General features: G+C 46.1%; 1 protein-coding gene across 3 annotated transcripts; it reads left to right on the top strand.

Annotated features, from left to right (window-relative positions):
* The first annotated feature begins 1,038 nt into the window (after window positions 1–1,038).
* SLC41A3 (solute carrier family 41, member 3) lies at window positions 1,039–25,413 on the top strand. Of its 3 annotated transcripts, XM_009585261.1 has the most exons (11): window positions 6,049–6,596; window positions 12,161–12,268; window positions 13,101–13,172; window positions 13,965–14,109; window positions 16,234–16,380; window positions 17,784–17,792; window positions 18,990–19,134; window positions 19,853–19,932; window positions 21,685–21,819; window positions 22,651–22,799; window positions 25,228–25,413. In XM_009585261.1, exons 1-11 carry the CDS (start codon window positions 6,402–6,404, stop codon window positions 25,411–25,413), a joined length of 1,371 nt encoding a protein of 456 aa, XP_009583556.1. In that variant the 5' UTR covers window positions 6,049–6,401. The 3 variants fall into 3 exon arrangements, with proteins under 3 accessions (XP_009583555.1, XP_009583556.1, XP_009583557.1); XM_009585260.1 differs by lacking the exons at window positions 6,049–6,596; window positions 17,784–17,792 and adding an exon at window positions 1,039–1,358; XM_009585262.1 differs by lacking the exon at window positions 17,784–17,792.

Below are 25,413 nucleotides of genomic sequence, written 5' to 3'. Positions count from 1 at the left end.
GTTTCCTCCTCCCGCAGAGGGGGACTTTGTTTTGTCCATCCCTCTTCCCTCCCACCCAGCCGTGACGGGGGCCTCCTAGCAGTTTCCTCTGCTCCCCAGATGTTGGGCAAGAACAGGATTGATCCTATCCTACCGGAGGTAGTGTAGGGGCTTAGGCCGTTAGGGGCCCATCCTGAAAATGAGAGCATCGGAGAACATCTGTTAACCCAGATCAGTGCTGGCAAAAGGTGATGGGGAGAGATTTGGGGCACTGCCTGGGCCAGCAGTGGGGCAGGCAGGATGAATGACAGTTATACTAAGAAATGAGACGTGATGGCAGGAAAAGGGTGACTGGTAACAATTTTGCATGTTTATTTTTTCTTATAAGATGCTGTGGGGTCATGGCAGCTTCTCTGTAGATAGATGAGTCACATAGTGCATGTGTGTCAACTAAGGCACAAAAGGAAGAAAAAGTATCCAGATTGGAAAGAAGATCAAAGAATTATACTGTTATTGAGGAGTGGTGGACAGCTAGCTGTACTATGCTAGGTGCTAGGTACTATGCATAGTACATACCTGTACTATGCTAGGTATGCTAGTCCTTTGCTGGACTGCAGGATGCTAGGATGTGAACTGCTCCCATTTCATGGCTAGGGGTCAGACCTAGCTGTGCTCTGGGTTTGGACTCTGCTGTGCTCCTCAGTTCTCATGACTCCCAGTGTGAGAGCTGGTAGGTCCAGAATTCAGGCTGTGCTCAGCACCTTCTGCATCCTTCTGGGCGTTCTCAGGGTGAGAGCGAGGATGAACAGCAAGCACTCCAGCGTGAACACAGGCCTAGGAAGAGATGCAATTACAGAAAGAGAGATTGATTTGACACTATAAAGTTGAAGGTAAACTAAGTACTAGTATTTAAGTCAGCAGAGCATCTAGGGTTTTGGGAGTGAGGTGGTGGTAGTTTGCCTTCAGGTTAGTGGAATGGACAAAATACCAAAGGGTTTCATGTCTCTGACCCATCTGATGCCTCTTTTTGTTATCTCATTGTTTCTGACTTGTTTTTCAGAAAAACTCTGTGATTCAAGAAAGCCACCATGAAAGGTGAGGAAGTTCGGCAGAGGAGAAAAGAGGGCAGGACTAGGAATGGAGAGCGATCAAGGCACAAAGCAAAGAGCAAGGGTAAACACAGAGAGAGCCGACTTGGCAACCAGGAGGCAGAGGATGTCTCTCTGCATGCACAGCAGAAGCTGTTGGCTGAGGAGAAAGTGGCCATGGCAAAGTCACGGGAAGAGTCAGCCATCGCAATTTGCCTGCAAGTGCTCCTGCCATACCTCCTAGCTGGGCTTGGCATGGTCTTGGCAGGCATGGTTTTGGATTATGTTCAGGTAAGGGAAAGAAACTGATCTGATGTACCTGGCATGGGATAGGTGGGGGACTTTTCTTCAGAGGCAGGAGATTTGCTCTGGGGATGGCAAAGTAAAGGAGGATGTGCAGCAGTTTCATGTGCCAACATGTCCTTCAAAGTCAGCTATTACGTACTTTTGTGCAGTTCTCAGGAGACAGCATATGGTGTTTTTCTGGCCCTTTTTCTCCTCTGGAGATAAAAGACAATATGGTACTAAAGATCACGTGGAGGATCTGAGGCATCTATGTAGGAAGGTGCAGCCCTGTGCAAAGATTTCACCTTCGTCCTGGGAAGAGGGTGGCTGAGCTGCAGCCCCAAGGGCTGTGGTGGCATAGCGCTTTCCTGCAGTAGGTTGTAGCTCTGGGAAGTCCTGCATCCCCTGCCTTATTGCACAAGGAGCCAGCCAGCCCAGCACTGTTAACACTTCATACAACCAGCCCAGCCCAGCCTGCACACCACATCCTTTTCTAAGGCCTTGTAGCAGGTGACTCAAATCCTTGAGTCATCTTCCAGTCTGATTTCTGATTCTGTGACAGTCCGGACCAGACCTTTCCTCCTGTAGTGCAGCAATACAGAGCTTTAAAGTAGTGGTAAGCACCTGATTTTAGACAGTTTAAAGCTGCAGTTAATTTCCAGATTATAATTTGCTATGCGTTTGCACTCTAGGTGACTCTCACTGCTGCGTGCCTTTTTGTTAACCCTTGTTATTTGACTAGCTAGCTCTTGGGTCAGACTGCCCTGACCTATCTGATACAGTGACATGGAGACTACTGTGCTTGCATTGACAACTTTCACAAATCTGGAGCTGTGTTCTTTTGCTATTAGCCCTGGGCTGATCTCCCTAAGCTAGAAGAGCTATAAAGGCTTAAGAGAGACACGGTATGCTTAACTGACCTTAGCATGTACTCAATACCCAGTAGAATGTCTAGTCAGATCAGAAAACACCAAGGCAAATCCAGAACCCAGTGGCAAACTACTTTTTGTCTCCTTAGATGTCATTCTGAGAGTCTCGAGCCTTGAGCAGCCACTTAGATTTTTATTTTTTAGACTGTTCAGACCTGCCTATTCTTATGGATCTCTGATATTAAATGCATGTTACCTCCTATTGTGAGATACTAAAGCGTGAAATAGGTTGCAGATGGGTTTATGATGTTGGAGGAGTGCTTTTCTTTCACTGTTCTTCCCTTAGAGTATTTTTTTTTTTCTAGGAAGGACTGAGCCACTAATATAAACAGAATGTGAAGCAAACCTTCTGAAACTGCAAAAGTCTGGTTTCTGTTTTATGCAAATAAAGAGCTTACAAAGAGCTTTCATGTTAGCGCTTAGAGCCTGGGAAATCAACCCATGCAACATCTCGTAGGAAAAGCAGGCCTTTGGCAATTAGCACAGTGACTTTTCATGCATGATCATGGGGTACTTGAGCATGTCTCATCGTGGACTCGCTGCTGCTAGGAACTGCCCTTCCTTTCTAAGCCAGTCCTAGCCTCTGCCCCTGCTGCTGCTGCTGTTTCTGTGGGGCAACAGGAGATGCTGCGAGGCTTTTGGCCTCAGACACTCACCATCTGCTGGCTCTCAGTCTCTCCACATAAGCTCTCTTCTCTGCCCTTTCCTGAAGTGGGGAAGAGAGGAGCAAGGTAAGAAACAAAAATACACAGCCTGATCTGACAGAGAGCTAGCAGAGTCAGGAGTCATAGTACTCCAACAACTGGGACATATGGTCCCTGAAAAGCATTGTCCTTCCATGAGTCTAAGGGGTTAGAATAATGCTGTCTGTTGCTAACACTGCCATGTTGTAAGAGCACTCACTGGTATCTCTGTCCCTTTTTTGCACGGATGATCAGGTACCTCTGAAACTGTGTTCTTTGGCACTTGTCATCTTTCTGTTCTTTTTTTGTACTGTGGCAGTGGATGGAGGCCCTAGATCAGAGTCAGGGTCCACCAAAGAGGCTGTTTCTGCTTTGGCTCCTCTAGGGCAATGCTACCTGTTGGCTAGTTTGCAAGCATGGGGATGCAGTGTATTTGTGTGGCCTCAAATTGCGCCAAGGGAGGTTTAGATTGGACATTAGGAAAAATATCTTTACTGAAAGAGTGGTCAAGCCGTGGAACAGGCTGCCCAGGGAAGTGGTAGAGTCACCATCCCTGGAAGTATTTAAAAGATGTGTAGATGAGGCGCTTAGGGACATGGTTTAGCGGGCATGGTGATGTTGAGTTGATGGTTGGACTTGATGATCTTAGAGGTCTTTTCCAACCTTAATGATTCTATGATTCTATGTGTGCAGAGAAGGGCAGCAGTGTATCTCCCCGGGTTTTGCCATGATGAGTGGTGCAGCCATGAGGTGGGTTTTTTTTTTCCAAACTAGTTATAATCTTTTTCCCGCTGTTCAGCAACACTCTCTTTTCTTCTCAAACCTGATGCATCTCTTTGCGGACAAATATGGTATATCTTTTTGCCAGGAAAATATGATGCATCTCTTTGCTGACAAATATGGTGCAGATCTTTATCAGAGGCTCCTTAAATACATAATAAAATGACCTAGTGTACACACGCAGGTCACCTGAACCAATTACCTTCTCTGCATACTGATTCATTGGTTGAAGGCTTTTTATGGTGCTTGCTTAGAAACAGAGAGAGCCGAAGCGTGATAAACTCATAAACCCTGCCAGGCTGACGCTTTAGTACAGGATGTGTTGCTGCTGTGCTTTTTAATGGCATTTGAGTCATTCAGGCTTATTAATATTTCCTTTACATTAATGTTTCTGCCTGTCAGCAATCCAGTTGTCAGATACAGTGGCATATGGGACTAAGTATGCACATTATCAGACCTTTGAAAACCTACAGGAGTTGCCCAGAAATTGTCCTTTATTTCCTTGAAGCCTCTGTGAGTTTCTAACCAGAACTGGGCCTTCATGCTGTCACTTCTCAGTTCCTGGCTGGTATAAAGAGGTTGGGTCATGTGTGGTTATTAGAGGATTTTTATTAACCTCCCTCTTCCAGGTATTGTGGGCTTTTTTTTCCAGTTAGATTAGCTGAAATGTACTCCCTTATTAGCTTTCAGCTAACCGGACCATTGTTAGGTGGAAGAGACACACGTACGCACCAAGCCAGCTGGGGATGGAGAAGGCTTCGGGGGCTCTACCAAAATATCAACCTAGAAGGCAGCAAAGGACAGTCTCCTATTTGTAGCTAGGGCTTGTTTTGCACCCTGCCGTGCTAGCGGAGAGATCTGCTGTACCATCTCAGCCCATTAGGGTTTGTGCTTTCGTTTATGTGAATTCGGACTAAAAGAAACACACCGTCCAAATGGCTGAGAGCTTCCGCAGTTCCCTATTTATCTGCAAGGCAAAAGCGTGTCTTGTTCTGTTGAACTCTGACAATGAATTTAGCTCCGAGCTGGGGACCCTGACACAAGGACAGAGTCCACAGGCCATGAATCTTTACATCTCTCTGCAGAGAGTGTCAGGCAAGGAGTTGATTAGTACAAAAAGTGTTAGTAAGGCAATGCAATTTAAACACTGAATTTGAACTGGACTGAGAAACCTGTATCTTTTGTGCCTACCACTGAATACTTGCTTTCACTCATTTGCCTTCACTGGGGCATGGCTGGATTTGAACCTGTGGTTGAATAGTGAAAAAGCTCAGTTGCCAATGTACTAAACCAATCCTATACTCTTCCATCTTAAATTGTGCTTTTAAAACTTTTTGACCCTTTGATCCAATTATGTGCCCAAATTAATTATTAGAGAGGAGCCCCCACAGAATATCCTGACTCCCTTGCCCACATGCATAATTTTGAGCTGAAGTCTTTACTGAGCAGGATGCAAATTCTTTGGCTATATGTGGCCATGATGCAGCTCTTGAACTTGTGTCAGCTGGTTGACCATGGAGACTCTGGGGTGACGCCCCCTCTCTCAAAGACAGTATCTTCCTGGGAGTGTGCAGAAGCAGTGTGTTTCACTTTAGGACAGGAAGGGAGACCAGCTCACAGCATGCCGTGGAAACATTCACCCTTTCTCTCCCTTGCCTGCGGTGTAGTGAGATTACAGAGCTACCTTAAATAAGCTCTGGCTATGACTCTTATCTTGGCCTTTGCAAACTAGCAGAAAGTTGAAGTGATGACAGCAGATAAGGGTGTTCGCTTTTGAAGCTTATTGGCTGGTTCTCTGTTTTTTTTTTTCCCCCGAAAGCCAGTCATTCAGAGGTATAGCTGGCATAGACCGATTGTTACATCCTGCGGAGACCATGGAGGGGACAAGAGGGGCTGGGGTCTAGAAGGGCAGATCTTCTCTCACCAGCTGGCTTAGCTGTGTCACTTGCCTGGGGATGAGACCTGCGTAATATCGTCAGCCATGAGAAATGTGGACTTATGTTTTCCTTGACTTTTCTTCACCTTGAAGGAGAGCAAAACGGATCCTGGTTGTTAACTCCCCACCTCCTCGGCCTTGGGACAGTGAGAAAAGTTCAACGTTGCTTATGGTGGGAGTGAGGGAACGGGGGCCGGTTCACAGCAGGCTTACATATTAAACCATCGTATCAAAGGCGAGCCGCAGTCTGACAAGAAATGTAACCTGAGGAGAAAGGACACTACTGCGTTTGAGCACGCTGAGGGATTCTTGCATGACCTGTCACTCTTTCAGTGCTGTAGCCTGAGCAGGTCTTACTGGTTTTTACCGAGATGGTGGGAGCTGAATGGGGTGTGGGCTCATTTCTATTCGTCCGCAGACATCTCCGCAATCTTCTTTTCTCTTTTTTAATTCCCCCCTGGATATAAATTGGAGAAATAGTGTCCATCAAGTTTGCTGCCACCTGGGCTCAACCCAGCTGAATCAATTTTGGAGGATACCCTTGCTGCAACCCTCTGGACGTGCTCCTTGGAGGAGAAGAAGCTAAAGCCATTTGGCATCATTGCTGTAGTTTGAAGAAAAACATTTCCTTAGACTTCGAAGAGAGCTACCAGGAGGATCTGTGTAATGTCCTGATCTCCCCCCATTTGCCCTGCTGAGCATGGGGTAACGGTGTTTGACCATGGTGGTCACCCAGTTACAATTGGAACTGTGCTTCCATGGCAAGAAGCTGAGAGGTTTCACCTGCAAGTTGACCAGGTCAGCCAGTGGATTTCTCCCAGAGACTTCATTCTCCATTGCCTCGCAGATTTTCGTGCCGTTCGTTCTGGCTGGCTTGGGCATGGTAGCTGCTGGCCTCTTAATGGATGTTGTTCAAGTAGGTACATGTGGTTAGACAAGTTTATAGTGAGAGGGTGGGCTAATTCACTGACCTTGAGTATTTGTGCGGTTTTATTTTTAATGTGTGTGGTCCAAGCAGCCAGTCAGCAGGATGGCTGTAGGCTTTTCCTGTGCTAGGGAGACACTATTCATCTTCTTTAGATCAGTACATGGGCTCCTTGTGAAGTGGGATAGTGGCTTTCAGACAGGCTGCCTGACACTGCCCTCGGTGCATTAGACTGGGTGCTCCCTTTACTGTATCTAGCTAAACACTTCGATGATGACTGCTATGAAGCAACTGGAATCAGACTGTGGCATATTCCCCTATTGCATGATATTATTTCTTTCCTTCAAAAACTGCCGATAAGGAAATCTAGGTCAGGGTTGTTATTAACTACCTGTCTCACTTAAAGGCAAGTTTATGCTTTCAGTTCTTTGCAAACAACCTAATGTAATCTTTGGTCCAGAAGGCATTTAGATACTGTGATGAGAGGCATGCCAGCATAAAAAGATTAGCATTGCCTACAAACTGAGTGCTTCTTGGCCAGATTCTGAGGTGGGTGCAAATTTGGAATAACTTCCATTGACTTCCAAGGAGTGCTGCTGGATTTACAGCGTTGTGCCCACAACTAGAATCTATCCTATCTGTCTTTCCTTTGTACCAGTGGCACAAATAGAAATGCAAAATTTGATCTAGTTTGGGCATCTCATGCCAGTGGATTTACAAATCAAAAGGCTGGCAGAGTTTCCCAAGGATATATCCTGCACTCTGAGCTCACTGGAGTACATTGGATTCTCTGGCATTAGTACCACAGCAGGAGCTAAATATGGATACTTGAGTGTTTGGAAAGACAATACCTTGCTGTTTTTTCTTGCATTGGAAGAAACAAAGAAGGCAGAGAAGTTGAATTAAACGGAATATGAGGAATATCAAAGAAGGGTTAACTGGAGTGGCACACGCTGTTGCTATGCTGTGTTTGTCATCTCCACCTTGTGCTGTGCTTAGGCACAGACCTGTCTTGCAGCATTACAGAAGTTCTCAAACTACCCAAGATGTTATGTTAATAGTTAGCAGTTATCTCAGAGAAGGATGAAGACATAGTGCGTACCCACTCCATACCCTTGGCAGGTGAATAGGTCTTTGTCTAAAAGGAATCAAACACACTTGCTAAGAATTGGGCTCTGTTCAAAAAAGTAACTGTATCCAAACTGATGGAAAACATAAGCCACGTATATCTACGTTGCATGTGTCCTTTAAATACCAGAGTGCAGTCTACTTTGTGTATTTGTTCCCTAGACTCTTAAAAATGGGGTCATGTGTGAAGCAAATAACAGGAAGTGTATTTTTTGGTGAAGGTGTTTCCAACTATGTTGAAATAGAAGCCATCAGTCAATGGGTTCAGCTCCCAGAGGAGGGAGCTAGTGCATTGAGAGTCACAACTGGCATAGGAGAGATGAAGTGAAGTGAGCTGCCATGGTATCAACAACCCCATATTTAAAACCAAAACCAGTAGCTGGGAAAATCCAGAGATCTTAGCCTTTAAATGTTTGGATTATTCTTCTGTGCCTTTTTGTCTTCAAGCTGCTTATTTTCAGCTTTTCTTTCTGCAGGTGTGAGAGCTAGAAACTCACTGTCCTGTCCAACTAAAACCTGAGACTGAGTTTGTTTGCTTGAGGCTAGGTACCATAAGACTCATATTGGTAATCATGAAGGCTCACACTACTGAAACTACAGGTTTTTCTAGTCCAGGAGTCTGTGATTTGCCCATTTTTCAGGGGATGGTGTGGCTGAGGAATGCTTTGCCCTATTTGCAGTCACTGCAAAACATTCTTTGGAAACTCCGTGTCTGCCTTTGACAGGGAGATATATGGGCAAGCTCAAGGATGGTATCTAGAGCATACATGTGAGTTTAATGGTGCTGCCCTTGTTTTGTTACGTACAAACTATCTTGAAATAATGTGGTTCTGTGCTGGGAGTCCAGCTGGCGCTCTCTCTTGCAGGGCTGATGTTGTTGTAAAGAGGAGAACAAAGTGGAAGTTGCTTGTTTGTGTCCTATCAAACTTTTCAGGATATTAGCAGTTTTTGATCTGTCCTGGGATGAAACCAAGAACTGTTCAAAAAAAAAAAAAAATCAACAAGTGAGATTTGTCTAGCCCAGTTGACTCCAAGGCTCAAACCTGGGTCTCTCGTACTGTACTAAAAGGATGCCCAAAGAAATAGCCATTTGCCATTTTCTGTTCTTGGTTGTGCAGGTGATGCAGTCTCTGTGCAGGACTGGTAGCATGGTACAGGTCTTTTCTTGCTGGATGTTTCCCCCTCTGCTCCAGTGATCCTTGGCGAGCTGGTCAATCCGGATTCCGGGCTGGCTGGCATTACTGGAGACCTTGCAGGGCCCTGCCAGTGTTTGGCCCACTCTTTTACAGTAAGGTGAAGAATCAGATTGAAGCTGGATGGTCAGATTTCAAACCAGAGAATTCAGGAGGAAAGCTTCCCTTTCATTTTCCCCTCCCACACTACTGCAGTGGGGGACAGTCCAAATAAATGTCACAGACATAAGATATCCCTGTCCTTTGTTGATAAAAGCCCATGAGATGATTAGCATTGAAAAGGATTTTGAATTGGCTTGCGTTTTATAGTCCAGGATCTTTTGAACTTTCTGCTGACTTGTTCAGGGCAATGGAAAACCTCTGAGGTTTCTTAGCTGCTGCCATGGGAGGATGGATGCTGTGGAGAGGTGGGACATGGCTGGGACTGTGAGGACAGTGTAAGGAGAGGCAGTGGGGCTAGACTGCAGCTGGGAACACTGCCTCAGTACATCATAGCCTCTCTTCCTCTATGGGACCCCGTGAGCAGATCCAACTGGCACAGGGACCAGCTGCAGTGGATCATGGGGTAACCAAGTTTCGTTGGAGCTGAGCTTTAGGGCTGTAACTCCATTATGGGGATGTGAAGTGGGAGTCTCTTTCTGGCTCAGTGTCCCTGTGTGGGTTTGCAATGCTGCAGGGAATGTTTCTGTTCCTTCTAGGCCAGTTTTCATCTCGAAGGACAGAGATGCTTCCTAGACTTAACCCAGCTGTCTTCATTCAGGCAGCTCCTTGCCTGCACAGCTCTAACCTGCCACATTCACCTGCTCCTCCAGCTGACAGTCCTGGAAGGCGATGGCACAGGGATCATCTGTTTATTCTGTATTTCTGCAGTCTCTAACACAATGGAGTCCTGGCTACTGTGGTATAAATCATTATGAATCTGTCCTTAGGCTCTTGGTGAGTCACTAATGAGACTCAAATGGAGGCAATTAAGTCAGCTTTTTTTCTTAGTACAGTTGTGTGATTCTTTATTAATTGTTCAAAGCCTTTCCATGTAATTATATGTAAGGCAGAGTCCCAAAAAATCATACCTCATATGCTGAAACATCTGTTATGATGGCTTGAGACCTGCAAAATTCATCATGAACACAAGGATTGGAGCTTACATTGATATAACAAAGTCATATTTCCCGGAGGTGACATGCACAGAAAATACAAACAATTGAGTTTTTCTGTTGTTTTTTATTTATATGGTTTTTTGTGTGCAAAATATGCAAGGTCTTAAATATGAATGTCTACACGCCTGTGTATTTTATATGATTGGGGTTTTTTACATTGTGACTATGAAGTCTGTTTTTTCTCCTCTTTCTTTTGAAGGTGTCAAAGATGTGTTTGGATCTTTATTCTTAATTAAAGAGAGAGGAGAGAGGGGGATTTGAATCTTTAAGAGATGTCCGCCCCTAGCTTTTCTCAGGTATTTATGTTCCATGTTAACAAATTCAAACAAAATGGTAGTGTGTCAAGTAAGGTGACTATTCTTGTGTTGTCTGTTATTTACTCAACAGTAACTTACCTTTAACATTTTGAAACGTGCCTGTTTCCAGGTCACCACTGCCAGGAAATGTGCCTTTTTATATTAATAATTATGTTTTGCCTGTTATCTGCACCTCTGAGGGGTGTCTTGCACCATGTGCTCAGGGCTGGCTCAGCCCCACTTTCATTCATCCTGACTCAGAAGGAAGCTGTGAGGTCTTCCCAACAGACAGCCACACCACCGGCTTCCCACAGTTTCCCATGGCACAGCCAGAGCAAAACACCGAGCTGTTACACCCTGTATATATTTCCCAACAGGCTGACAGCTGAATGTGTCGACATTTACCGAGTCTGTCCAACCTCCTGGATTTTCAGGTTTATAGAATCCCAATGGATGTGGAGAAAGGTGGGCAGGGATCTGTTGTTCATTTTGTTCTCTAGCACCAGAATTCGGGACTGTCATATGATACTAGCCAGTAACAAGTTAGAATTCATGAACAAGTTGATCCTTCACATGACGTGTAGCTAAACTATGGAAATTTTTGCCACAGGATGGCACATGGGTCGGAGAGGGTAGATTGGATGAGTACCTGAAAGAAAAATCCTTTGAACGTTGGTAAGTGTGCAGAAAAAACCCACCGGCTCAGTACCCTATGGCAGATAGTCATAGGCTGGAAAATACACAGGAGAATTATCCCATCTACTTGCCATACTTGTAGATTCTTGTTTTATACACCTGAATTTGACTGTTGGTGGAGATAAGGATAGGTTAGATAGACCTCTGGTCTGACTCATTGCAGCTGCTCTTTTTTTCTTGTATTCTGCTCTTAGATGTTGGGCTAGTTCGTTTTACTTCACGGTGAGCTGCTCCGTTCTGTGATTTCATCCTGATGTGAACCTCTCTGGCTACAGTGGGACTTTGCCAACATCCTTGAATGCAAAGGGGGTGAATGAATTATGTTCCAAGGCACTGTATGGTAGATAAATTAGAGAAGACATGTTAATCAACAAAGTTTCTTAAGGTTTCAGATCATTTCTAGTGTTGCAGCTGATTCAACAGCTTTGTACAGTTCAGCTTCAGAGGAGCAATGATAATCAAGATATTGGCCCAGCAGTTCGGGCTTATGGGATATCTTAATTCAAAATCCTTTTTCCAGCTGTGCTGGGAGCATGCTTGGTAATAGGAAGATTTAGGAACTGCCTGTGGAGAAGAGATACAAAAATCTCCTTCCCTCCCACCACCAGTCTTAGATGCTTAGTTAGAAGTTGGGTAAAGAAAGACAGACACAACTTTTTGTTGTTAGATCGTTTCCAGATCTTTGTGTTTGTTCTATTCCTGTATCTAGTGTCAGTACAAAGGATGGAGAGCATGCTGTATTTCATTTGGCTTGTGAACCCTAATTATTTTTCATGTTGTTCTTGGCTAATGCTAAAGGCACATTTTAATTTGTGGCTTTCCAAAATCTTCTGTTGCCCTCAGGAAGAAAGTTCCTTCCCTGTTAGGATAGTGCTTTGCTGTGCATGAGATCAGAAAGAATATTGCAAGCTAAAATTGCTTCCTTCAATCCCAAAATGCAACAAGCGCAGGGCAGCATCTGCCCTCATGCGCATAGCAGACACCTGCAGAGCAGGTGGTGAGGTGGGAACCCACTCCTCTTTGAAGCAATAGCATTGGACTGGTCAGCATCACAAACTGAGGTCATTGCCTTTGTTTTCTTCCAGCACTGGGATGTGTTTCGGACGATTACGGAAGTTTTTATCCTGGTTCCTGCCTTGGTTGGCCTGAAGGGTAACCTTGAGATGACACTGGCATCCAGGCTCTCTACTGCTGTGAGTGTTAACAAGGTGGTGGCGGTGTGTGTTTGGGGAGGGGGGGGATTAGCAGGAGACATCAGGAGATTATGCTTTTATATAACCACGCTGTGTGTATGAGACATGCCCTTTTCTGCTAAGTAGAAACTAGTCGTGTGTGAGTGTTAAAATAATATGTTTGCCCTCATTTTGTAACTGGAACAGAGAATTTCCATCTGCGCTTTGAAGGTGAATTAATCCCTGGGTGGCCGATTGCTGATATTTGGGGCCCTGTGACACATGAAGGAGACAAAGCCAGGACTCCACAGCTGTCAGCTTCAGTACTGGATTGCTTTTCTGTGGGTATTGATCCTTGAGAGACCCAGGGCTTCCCGGCAATCCTACCTTGGAAGGAGCAGACCGAGGCTTCTTGGGACCTGCAGTAGCTTTTGCTACTCTGGATTTGATTTCTCCTGTCTCCCTAAGCAGTTTTGTTTACTTTGAACTGCTTGTATTGCATGTCTCGGGAGAAATTGGAGCTTAACAGAGCCATTTAGGGGGAACGAAAGAGGAAAAATGGTTTAATTTGTTCAGCTTTTAGTCTGTGCGGGATGTGCCCACTCCACCTTTAGCTGGGTGCCCTGCAATGCCTCTGCACCTCCATGTGAGCCTCTGATACTCCTGGGACACTGGGTTGGAGCATGTGGAGATGTGTCAAGAAGGAAGTGCAGGGATGGCTAGGAGATGCCAACCTGCGCTCACCTCTCTCTGGCTTTCGCAGCCCCTTTCCCACAGGGACCAGGTGAAGCTGCCTTCAGCAGCCACCTATGCCACTGCAACAGGTTTTCAGGGTGTCTCTCTTGGCTCCTAGGCTAACACTGGACAGATGGATGATGCCCAGAAGCAATGGAAAATGGCCACCTGCAATTTAGCCCTTATCCAGGTGAGTCACTTCAGCTGGGAGAGGAAGAAGGCCCTTTTCTCTTGCTGTGCTGCAGCCCAACAGCATCTGTTCCCAGCAGTGCTGAATCCCAAGCTGTTGATTTGGGGCAGGTATTCTCAACAGAGCCAAGCAGGGCCCAGGACTTGACCTCCAATAAAGCTCTGTGTGGCCCCAGAGCTTGTAGTTCAGCTGCAAAACACATCTAGACATTCATTGCCTTTGTGGACAAACTGAGTGAAAAAACCGCAGGGGGAGCTGCGGCACAATCCCTGTTTCACAACAGCCCCCTGGATAAAGCCTGTCGTTTACTGGCAGTGTTTGGGAATCAGCCTTGGGCAGGAGAGGAGAGATGGGAGAAATGTGACTCTTGTAGCTCCTTCTACTTATTAAAATCCAGCAACCAGCCTAGAGGTTGCACATGGCAAGGCCACAGGGCTTGCAACATGTGTCTGTGTGCTTTCCCTTATCTCCTTCCACAGCTTTCAGCTTGCTAGGAGTGCTGTGTTGATGGGGAGCCCATTTTTGTGTTGACCAGGGCTATTCCTTTGCTGATGGACTCGGTGTCCTTTGCTGAAATGTTATCTGCCCTTTGCAGGCCTCCAGAGTTTTTCTCCAAACTTTGTCAGGATTTTTTTTGAATGTAGTGGAGCCTTACAGGGATGCTGCTTAAATACATAAGCAATCAGCATCTCTGCAAGGCTTAGTTGTGTGGAAATGCTGCGGTCGCAGGGAGCCAGGACTGCCAGGGAGCAGATGCGGATGATTGCTCACCAGCTGTCTTTTGGCCCCTAGGTCCAGGCCACCGTGGTGGGACTTCTGGCTGCTGTTGCTGCTGTGATCCTGGGAGCCATCTCCAAGGGCTCTGTGGAGCTGAGCCAGGCTGCCGTGCTGTGTGCCAGCAGCGTGACCACGGCCTTCATAGCTGCACTTTCTCTTGGTGAGTTGTTTTTGTTCCTCAGATCAAACATGCAGCACTCAGGTGTGGAAAAAACTGTCCATTCTGCTATGGAGGCCCAGCTGACATCCCTTTGGTCTGGCATGGGGAGCAGGGGTGCAGGAAGCATTAGTCCTATGTCTGCTGCTTTCAGCCCTTCTGCATCCTGCCTTTGCTTCTCTTCTCCTAGGATCTGTTGTTTGCTGGGCTCTGGGCATCCACAGCAGCAATCAAAACGTCCCACTTCACCTGACATGCAAAAAATACCACATGTGATGCGTGGGTGTACACACATGTGCACACACTTTCTCCAGTGTCTTGGGTGACACGTTAGCCATCTACACTGGCCCTTTCCTAGGGGAGAGTGAACTAATGCCATGCACAAAGCAGGATATTGAAAGTCTGTTAGCAGACAACTCCAGACCACACTCGAGTCACCCAATACCCTGCGGAGGATTGCAGCCAGCCCTGTGGCTTGCCTGCTGTGAGCTCTGAGCCAGGCAGTCCACTCCCCTGGCTATTTCCCTTGCAAGGGAAACGTGACGGGGTGGATGGGTAGGAGCTGCTTTGTGTCGCCTGAAGATGATCATTTTGTAGGTCTGCCACACGAGGGCAGCATGATACCCTGAATAGGGGGAGCTGGCAGAGTTGAATACAGCAAGTTTTCTAAATGAAAGGGACAAGTTAGAGCAAGTGCATATCCTGAAGCTGGAGTCAAAGGGTGATTGTAGATGCCTTTGATAAAAAACATGGGATGAGGCAGTTGTTAAAAGAGAAGAACAGCAGCCCAGCTTTCATTAAACTCTTCCCTTCGATCTCCCTGCTCGGTCTGATACAGAGAGGCTTTGCTGCTGTACCAACACAGGCTTTCAGCTAGCATTAGTTTCTTCCCTGGACACGGTCACAGGCAGCCTGTGTGTGAGTGTGCATGATGGGAAGCTGCTATTTTTATGACCAGGGAGGGAAGCAGCATGAACTGTGCTGTGGGCAGGGGAGCGTGGGTGTCTGGGAAGGCTTTTGTGGAGAATGCCATGTTGTGTGAGGATGTGTTTCTGTATAAGGAATGTTGTACCAGGGAAGGTGCACACGTGGCATTTCTTAGGCGAGAGCCAATGCTCCTGTGCACGCTCAGCTTTGGTGGGCCTGTGCGAACAGGCACAGAGAGGTTGTGAGCTGGAGGGAACCACCATTTCTCAAGCTTCCTTTGGTGCATCCTGTCAGCCACGGAAGGACTTTGAAGAGGTGTCATGTATCTTGTCTCAAGGCTGCCCTTGCTAGTCACACAGCAGTGGAGGCTGGCCAGGCAGGGTTTATTCCAGGTGGCTCTTCCACAGGCCTACGAGAGATCTGATGGCTGAGGGATTCCCACATGTTCATCAGTGTTTGGGATTTGTGCTCATTAACTTACCTGGGCAAGGAAATCTTCCCTCCTCTCCAACAATGCTGAAAAGCAGCTGAATTTTCAAGGTGCAGCTGAAAGGACAGGGCAAGAGAGATGATGTGGGCCACCTCCATAACCCCTTGACTCTGGAGCTGCTCGCAGCATCAACATCCACCAGTGCAAATTAAAGCAGCCCCAAAGACTCTGGGACGTGAGGGATCAGTCTGATGGCCGGGCTGAAAGGCTAATTCGGGCTACTGTAAGGAAGCTCGTTGCTGCTTGGTGGTTCAAACTCAGAGAAATTTTGGTCTAATATGGAAAATATCTTTGTGCTGTGGAATCCAGAGTAGGGGGTGGCACCAGGAGGCTGCGGCATGCCTGCTGTGTGCTTATCTATGAGTGTGCTTTGTGCCTGGTCCTGCTTCAAGGCAGCAAAGATTAGGCTGCTCAGGAGGGGAGCTTCTACATTTGGGCTGCCTGCTGATATCTCCTTTGATCCCTGGAATTTGCTTGTGTGCCTCTGGGCCTTTGGTGCAGTTCCTAAGGGCAGAGTCATGCCCTTCAGGTTGGTGAAAACAAGAGGACAAATTCCTGGGGATGTCCAATCTCCAGCTGCGTGGTACCACTACGGGCAATCTGCATCTTGCTTTTCCCAGACCCTGTGTCCCTCTGGGAACCAGAACAGCAGCTCTGGGGTGAAACGCAGCACGATGCATTTTCTGATGCCTGCTCTGTGTCTTCCCTAGGTCTGGTGATGATTGGCGTGATCATCGGAGCAAGGAAAGTTGGGATCAATCCAGACAATGTCGCCACACCCATAGCAGCAAGCCTTGGAGACTTGATAACCCTTTCCCTGCTGGCAGGAATCAGCAGTACACTCTTCAAATACATAGGTACGTGTTTAGCAGGGATTTACAGCTCAGCAAGGGAGGGATGAATCCTTGCGAAATTATTGCAGGGTGCTTACCCATTTCTGGGATGTTTCAGAATGGAGGCTGTCATGCCACTGGGGTAGAAAAATGACCAAAGAGGCTTTTTCCAGGCTCTCTTTTAGTAGAAAACTGGAAGGCAGAGCCTAAGAAACACAACTGGGATTTGTCAAAGAAATGACCAACGTGTATTGCATAGCTTTGGAACAGAAGGTTGACATATGTGACACTGACTCTGTTCCTGCGTCTGTCACTAGCCAAGCATAACTACTTTCAGTGAATGGGTAATAGCAGGTCCTTCCTTAAAAAGCTATTTCAGGGTTTTGGCATTTATAAAATATTCTTGCATCTTCTCATGTGGAGAGTCGCGGATGAACAAGATATTATTGTCTTGGAAGGAGGGAGGCAGTGCTTCATTGTTTTATGCTCACAGGACTCTGAGTAGGAGTTGTGTCTATGGGGTTAGCTGTGCTGCTGGGTGGCAAAGACTTGGGCACCTGTTGACACTGAAAAGCTCAAAACATATTGCAACTTGGTGATGTATGCCTGACTGTTGCTTGTAAAGTGCTAGGCTATTTACCATGAGCCTAACCTAGAATAGAAACAGGAAAATAAAAAGATCCAGCAAACTCAATACCGTTTGAAACCCAAACTGTTGCTTCAGACTGTGAGCAGAAGCAGCGAAGCAGCTGTTCTCAGTTTGCATAACTCATTCCATATACCAGCAAGTGAGGGAGTGAAGGAGCACACGTTGCAGGGAGAGGCCCACGAATCACTTCTGTCCAGTACTGCTTGAGATGGAGAGGTGCATTTTTTTAATAGGCTTTTTCCATGACGCCATCACACCTACCTCTGTAAAGCTAATTTGTCTTTCAATCACTACGCCTCTGATAATATCTCCCAGGGAACACACGGCAGAACAGCATGATAACTTCTATGGTTGTGACCAGAGAGCATTTGTGATGTTTTCAGAGTAGTTTAAATAGCCTCTTGAGATGGAAAATACTCAGCACACAGACACCTAGTCATTGGGAGCATGAAGTGAAGCAGGGAGGAGGAAGGCACTGTTGATGGTGGTTGAATAAATCCATTTCCATTCCCAGTGTGTAGTAAGGGACAGGTCATGCTATGAAGACTTCTGGGTGCCAAATGTATCCTTCAAAAATACCAGTGAGTCTGTAAAGTTTGGAGTACTATGTGCCATCTGATGCAGCACCATCTCCTTCTGTGGAATACCCTTTTGCCAATGAAGATTTTCAATTTTTTAAAAATCAACCCTGGTCCTTCCCAGTCCTGCATAATGGAGATACAAACTGTGCCAAAGGGTTGCAGCTTGCATATGGACTGTATGTGAGAGAATGTGGCAGAACTGGAATGTGGAGACTGAAGTCCATTCATCCTACCAGGAGTCTTTCTGTGGGCTTTGATAAGGTTTGATAGACTCCAGTGCTCTGTGTCTGCATTATTTAAGAAGGAATTAATTGCCTGAAACAACAAGGGGTGTGGGGGGGAGATCCAGTACAGCAGCTAAGTCTGTCATACAACCCATCTGTCCTAAATGACTCCAGGTGGTAAAGTGCACTGACAAAACAGCAGCTATTTACACCCCGGAAGTGGTTGCATTTCAGTGCCGACTAAAGCCACACATAAAGAGTGCACCCCTTTGTGTAAGAGCCCTCGATTCATGGAAGATGCTATCTCATCCAGGTAGCCTGAGGCCCTGGCAATGTCATTTTGAAAAATGCACACTTTGAGCCTGCTTCATCTCCAGATTACCTGCAAAGTCTGCGTTACAACCCGCTGGCTTTGGCCCCAACACAGAGACCAGATGGAGAGCTTTGTTGAAGAAGCATTTTTATATCAAAAGGATTGGCATCATCCCCATTGCTTGAAGGTGTTTCTCATGCTTCTGAGTCATGTTTATTTTCTTTTAGTGCTGCACATCTACTTATTTTTTAATTCCTTTGCTTCTAAAGGTCACTTCAAGTTTATGCCCCTACCGAATGGAAAAAGCACCTAATGGAAACACATGTAAGCTAGCACGAAAGAAACCCTGGATCTTAACTGGCTTATACGTGCAAGAGAGCATTTGTTCCTATAGAGCAGACCAGCTGCTCAGCAATTCTGCTAGCTTGCCACTAAAAGTACCTATTACCTATTGTTTTAGGTGAAGGCGTGAGGTGTCTGTCGTAAGTGTGGTACAGCTTGCACACAGGAGTTTCCCCCTTGCCCTGCTGTTTGATTTGTACCCTGAAGCAAGAAATTTTGTAACTTTTTGTCTTGCTTAGTTGGAGATGGAATTGGAGACTTGCTCATCTTCAAATATAACTTGCTTTGAATCCTGCTGATTTTCAAATAACACCCTCTAGCAGCGAGTTTCAGGGATTAATTATGGATTTCTGTGGTGGAGTGAGGTGGTTGTGTGGGGAATATCTTGGTTCATGTGATTTTTCTGCTAACGTAACTCAGTCTGAGCAAGAGCCCTGCTGCCTTTCTTCCAAACTTTGTGCAATATGATTTTGGCAACCTGTGAAGCCATGGACATTTAATTCAAGATTTCTTTTCCTTGCCAGATATGAAATACCTTTCTCCTCTGATCTGTGCTGTCTTCATTGTCATGATCCCTCTCTGGGTTGCTATTGCCAAGCAAAGTCCTTCCCTTACTGAAGTCCTGAAATCTGGATGGCAGCCGGTCATTGTTGCAATGAGCATCAGCAGGTAAACCGAGGAACTGCTCCCAAGCCCACACGCATATGCATGCTGCAGAGAGACCCCATGCTCATTTAGAAAGCCATAAAAAATGAAACTGGAAGGGACAGCAGAAGGGTATTTGTCCAGTGCTTCTCAGTCATTGGTGGCCCTCCAACGGGCTGTGAGATAGCAGATAAGGAGCCCCCAAATGACTGGAAAAAGCAAGTCATCATTTTAAGTCTCACTCGCACATCCATGCACCATGTGGGTGCAGGCCAGGAAACGAAAAAGGGAGATGATGACCATCACAAATAGTCAGACTTCAACCTCATTTTTATCCAGCTGTAAAGACAGAAGACTGGTGAATGTAGAGCCAAGTAGTTCACTCCTCCCGTTCTACATCTTTCAGACCCAGGTGAGATCTGGGAGAGAATTTTAAAAAACTGCTAAGACCAGTATGGAAGTGTAACAAAACTTCTGGGGAGAATGATAAAGCTTCCCTGGCTACTATCAGTTTTGCTCACGGGTGGGCAAAGAGATCTTCCTGATCTCATTATGCCATAAACAAAAACTGTAAAGCTATCTGTTGGTGAAAACCGAGCTGTAAAAAGAGTAAATGGGGAATAGTCCAGCCTTGGCAATGGGGAAGAAGCAGTAACTCATCTCAGTGTGCTATTTTCACAGCGTAGGAATTGCCCTGGGAAGAGAGATTGATCCACCCTCATTGCCTGTCCTTTTTTAACAGCATTGGTGGGCTCATCTTGGACAAAACTGTAACTGACCCAAACTTTGAAGGAATGGCTGTTTTCACACCTGTGATTAATGGTAGGTTGGGCAGGGGGGGTTATACGCATGCTTTTATTTATACCTCCCCCTCCTCCCCAAGGGTTATGGTATCCACTCTTGCCCCCTACACAGAGGTCTGTGTTCAAGTCCCTGCTCCCATCACGAGTAGAAGCGAAGCTACTGGTCCCCATTACATCCCTACTTACTCATATCTTGAAGCGTCTCTGGAGCAAAATAGCAGGCAGGGCTGAAAAATACTGGCAGAGCTGTGGGAAGGGCTAACAGCATCTGATAGTTGTCTCCGAGAGCTACGTTGACACCTTTGCTTTCGTAACATCAAACCTACTGAAGGTGTCACAATAAATCCATTTTCCCTGTCTCTCTCCACTCAGCAATTTGAGCTGTGCAATCATTCCCTATACAGATTGTTGATAAAGATTAATATATTAAGATTATATGTGTGTGTGTGTATATATATATAAAAGAATATATATATGGATTATATGTAGGGATTTTTAATATATATTTCTCAACATCTTTTGCGTGTATATTTATATTTGTTCAAAGCCTCACAGTACTTTTATACACACACATACCGGTACAAACTGCTGGGGATCCTGGCATCGCTGAGGATCCACTGGGTTATTTTTCTGCTATTGTAATGTTCTTGCAGGCCAGGCCCATTCCAGGGGACATCCGTGTTCCTGGGGCAGGCTTGGCCTCATGCCACCCTCAAAGCGTGGTGTCCTCTTGCAGTGTCAGAGGGCGTCACCCAGCTGTCACATTACTGGATCTGCATAAAGACAGCCACCTTGCTGACAAACTCTTTCCAGCATGGTTAGCCGAAGAGCCTGATTAGGAAAGTACGTCAACAGCAATTTGGTTGAACAATGATTGACCCAGACATCGCTCTGTGGGGGCGGGCGACCTCTTTGGCAGAGCTGGTGGCAAGTTACGCAGTGCTTCGTGTCTTCAGCTGTGTTGAGCTAGTCTTAGTATTTTCAGTTTGATTCCGCTCTGGCAAATCTCACATTTAATTATGGAGCATTTCCTTCTTCAAGGAAGGGAAAACATGAGAAGCCTGTAGGATCTGGTTCACCATTATCCTTTCTGTGGCATTTCTACCCTGCAAATACTCAGGGTGGTGGAGGTTTGTTCCACAGATCATCATCCCTCTGTTTTCTGCTGGAAAATGTAGCTGCTTTTTCATGTTTGCTAGAATTAATCAGTCTGGAAGGAATTAATTGCCTTTTAATTACCTAACATATTTGGGCTCTGATTCATTCTCATATGATTCCTTCTCATTTAACAAGTGTGTTAGATGCCTTCAGACAGACATATAATCACTCTCTGTGATGTTTGCTGTCTTTTAAACAATAATGGGCTCTCTGGGTGAGTAAATCCAAGAAGTGGCCGTGAGCAGCATCTGCCATCGCCTGCACTGCTTTCCCCAGGTGTTGCTCACAGACTGTGTCAAACCAGGTGCAATTACATCATCTTCAGAGGCCACGTGGCATTTACAGCGAGTACTGGGAAGCAAGGGAAAATGTTTCCAATAAAGCAGTCAGGAGACAATCACTGGAGCCTTCCTGATTTTTTAGAGCTGTTCCTGCCAAGTGAATAGTGGAGCATCACCATGACATGTGGGATCAGGTTTTCTCTTTGTCTCACTGCTGCTCTCAGTGAGCTTGTAAGTGAATGCAGATTGACTCACCTTGGGCTAGGTTTCAGACTGATGTTTCCTGCTGCAGTGAAGGTGCTTTACAGGTTTACTGTGTTTTGTCCTCATAGGTGTTGGAGGGAATCTGGTCGCCATCCAGGCCAGCCGTATTTCCACATTCCTGCACTTCTGGAGCATGCCTGGAGTTTTGCCGTACAAGATGAGGCAGAATTGGCCCAACCCATGCACCACATTCTTCTCATCAGGTAGACCTTGAACCTTAGGTGTCCATGTCTCAAGGCCTGTCATCACAGATAGCTCCTTTATCAAGCCTGGTTGGCGAAGGACTAGGTGGGTTTCAAAGGCAGAACTCCCTTTCCCCCTTACAGGGAAGATACTCAGATTGGAAAGGAAGCATCTTTGCAGTAGGCAGCTTGAAAAAAGGCTTGTGGTATACTTGCTCACTGGCATGCAAAGAAACTGGCCTTCAGTACTTAGTAAAAGTACTTACTTTTACTAAAGAAAGTAATTGAAAAAGAATCTCAGATTTGATCTAATAGAAAGTCATTTTAACCATGGCCAGCCTAGAGCTGTCAGCTGTGAGCAGAGGGATGAATAGAGCATAACCTTGCTGAAAATCAGCAATTCCTCCATCTTCAGCAATGGGTAAACCTAAGCATCAGAAAAACTGGATTTGGGTCTGTTGTCTTTTTAGATTGCAGGTTCCTCTTGATTTTCCCTGCTACGTTGGGAGTTACTGCTAAAGCAAACTAAAAACTGGGGAAGTGGGTTGCAGCAAGGCAGAGCAGAAGCAGTGGGAGGCAGAGAGCAGCTGAGAGGAGTGTTTGGAAGAAGTGGAGTGGATCAGTATGGAGCATGTCTTTGGCACACAGATTCAGTGCTAGACAAAGCTGCTGGGCTGATACTGCAGATGCTCCAGATTGCTGTGTGATCTAGAAGAGGCATTAGCAATGTGGTTGGTGGGAGGAGACAGCCCCAAGTCTATGTACCAGCATTAAAATATGCAGCTGCGTCCTGTCCTCCCCCACACTGTCTGCAGCCACTGTCATTGCTGTTTCTGTCTCTGTCCTCTGCAGAGGTGAATTCCAAGTCAGCCCGAGTCTTGTTCCTTCTGGTTATCCCAGGGCACCTTGTGTTCCTCTACACCATCCATCTGCTGCAGGGAGGCCACACGTCTCTATCCTTCACCTTTGTGATGTTCTATCTGACTGCTGCTTTGCTGCAGGTAAACCCCATCCAAAAGGAACCTCTCAGATACTGTGAAAACAAAACAGTCTCCAGGCTAAACAGGAGTCACGGTAAAACTTCCAGCAGCAGCCCACATTTCCAGTCATTTCAGGTGTGCTTCTTACCACGCATCATGTATCTTCTGTGGATCCAGTAATACTTCACCCAGATTGCCAGGTCTGGTTTCCCACATGAACACGCTGCCCTTAAGGGTGAGGGGTCAGACATGAGATGAGGAACAAGTTATCATCATCCGCTGAGCTGCAGTAAGTGCACAGACACACACTTAGCAAGGAGGTACCTTTTGCTGTAGGTGGTACCTTGTTTTACCATGTTCACTCCTTGAGTCTCTAAGGCCCAAGTATTTCTAGAGTGCCACTGGTTATCCCAGCAAGGGGCAAGTGAGAGGCTGTGAACCCTAGCCAGCACTCATTTTGGAAACCAGTATCACATATCATGGTGAAGACTTAGGAATCCCTCTGGGCAGGGCCACATGAGTCAAAAGCGAAGGGAAAACCAGGCCTGAGAAGTTCATCTTCAAAAGTAAAAGTTCTGGGTAGACAACGGGCAGCTCATCCAATGTGTTCTGCCTGTTCCCTTTCGCTGTTTTGCCTGCCCTGTAAACTTTGTCGTCTCACTCAGAAACGCATGCGGCTGTTGCTTAAACTCACAAAGGCTCTGACTTCATTTGCCCTTTTAAATCAGTGATTCATTAATTTGCAGGGTGAGGTAGCTGACTTCTCGCTTTGCCTTACAAGCAGCCTCGTGTCTGTGGGTGAATTCCTTGTGTGTGTAAACAATCAGTTTTTCTCGACCTTTGCACAACCCTAAGCCCAGCACAGCCATAGTTGTAAGGGAAAATATTTATTCTTCTCTTTATGCATCGAGGTAACTCCTCAACCAGAGCCAAGCATGAAAATACGCAGAATAAATGACAGCGTAAAGAGCAGAGTCCCAGCAACGCCACTGACCCCGAAAGATTCCCATGGAGGCCAGCGGAGGAGAATACACTCAGCCTGATTCTTTCTTCCCCTCCATTATACTTTATAAAGAAAGACAGAAAGAAAGAGAGGGGGAAGTTTGGGTCAGCTGGAGAAAGCCCAAAGAGAAAGATGAGAGGCCTAGAAAACATGACCTCAGAGGAACGATTGAATGGACTGAGGTTAGGTAGTCCAACGAAGAAAGGCTTGAGAAAAATCTGGTTAACAGCCTTTAAACTACCAAGTTTCTGTAGGGAGGGACAGAATAACATTTTCTCTGTGGACACTAGGGATGAAACATGAAATCATGTGTTTCAAATGGAAGACGACAGATTTATGTTAGATCTTGGGAAAAACAAGAACAGGAAAAAAAAAGCCATGGGACTGATTGCTTAGAGTGTGGCATCTCCATCTTTGAGGGTCGTTTAGCATAGGTTAAACAAACGACCGTCAGGAAAGATGTGGGCATATTTGATCCTGTATTGAGGCAAAAGAATGGTCTATATAAAAGTCTTGAGTTTCCATCCAGCTTTAGTTTCAGTGATTCTGTTATTTAATTTGCTTCCCACATCTCTCCTCCCTCTCCCCCCACCCAGCTTGCACCTTTAGAAATGCTGCCTCTGGCTTTGGTTCCTGTTGTGCTGCGGTCTCCCATGGAGGGACCACAAATGTGGGGTGCAAACTCTCTCTCCCTTCTTAATTCAATTAACTAGACACTCTTTAATCTTTAACTGAAGTATTTTTTTCCTCCATCTGTTTATCAGAATCAGGAATGAAATAGGAATTAAAAGAAATCACAACAAAGATTTTAAAACTGTTGAGATGAAAAAAAAGAAATTATTTTCTTTTTTTAACATGTCAGTGCTGCTTGGGATAACTTTGATGTAAAAACTGCCTCAAACTCCAGTTGTCCACTGAGACTTTTAGGAAAAACAAAGTAGACACCATCTGAATTTCTAATGGAAAAAAAGAAGGATGCTGAGAAAAAATCTGGCTACAAACTTATCTTTTGGGGCTGCCTGCATATTCGCAGCAGCCCTGTTTCTGGTGGAGTGAACGGGAGCACTCCCATTCATGGCATGGGAAGTGGGACCCGTACCTTTGGGAGATGCCAGTCTGGTGTGGCCAGACTCCTGTTTTGGGCCACGCGATGCTGGTGAGCAGTTCAGGCATGGTGCCCACACTTGTGGCTGGCCGCACGGGGCTGTGGCACCATGGGCGATGCCAGGCAACACAGTGCCCAAGGGCGTGAGCCAGCTACACCCATCCCAGCGCAGCTCCATCCCGCAGAGAAACAGTGGTTCTCTGGGGAAGGTGTTAACTCTCGGTGATCCCTGTTAGTTCTGGTACCTTGGCCGTGGCCACGTCATTTTGGCTGTGAGCTGAGGGAGGCTGTGCATTACCTTCTTGCTGCCTCACAGCAGGGCCTGTCTTGCCTCTCCTCAGGTGGGAATTCTGCTCTATGTGGCTGACCTAATTGTGCGCCTGATGTGGAGGAAGGCGCTGGATCCGGATAATTTCTCCATCCCCTACCTCACTGCCCTGGGGGATCTCCTGGGCACTGGATTTCTGGCCATCTGTTTCCGCCTGGTTTGGCTTGTCCACGGCGCGGACATGAACCTGGGGAACTGA

The sequence above is a fragment of the Fulmarus glacialis genome, unplaced genomic scaffold (assembly GCF_000690835.1).
Source record: "Fulmarus glacialis isolate BGI_N327 unplaced genomic scaffold, ASM69083v1 scaffold37899, whole genome shotgun sequence".
NCBI lineage: Eukaryota > Metazoa > Chordata > Aves > Procellariiformes > Procellariidae > Fulmarus > Fulmarus glacialis.
This window is presented reverse-complemented; position numbering and strand designations above follow the sequence as displayed.

Bases quoted from the DNA above. Each gene is read 5' to 3' on its own strand.
- SLC41A3 (XM_009585260.1), top strand. From the start codon at position 1,068: ATGAAAGGTGAGGAAGTTCGGCAGAGGAGAAAAGAGGGCAGGACTAGG. The intron at 13,173-13,964 runs GTGAGTCACTTC...TTTGGCCCCTAG, and splicing joins GCAATTTAGCCCTTATCCAG to GTCCAGGCCACCGTGGTGGG. The intron at 21,820-22,650 runs GTAGACCTTGAA...TGTCCTCTGCAG, and splicing joins CACCACATTCTTCTCATCAG to AGGTGAATTCCAAGTCAGCC.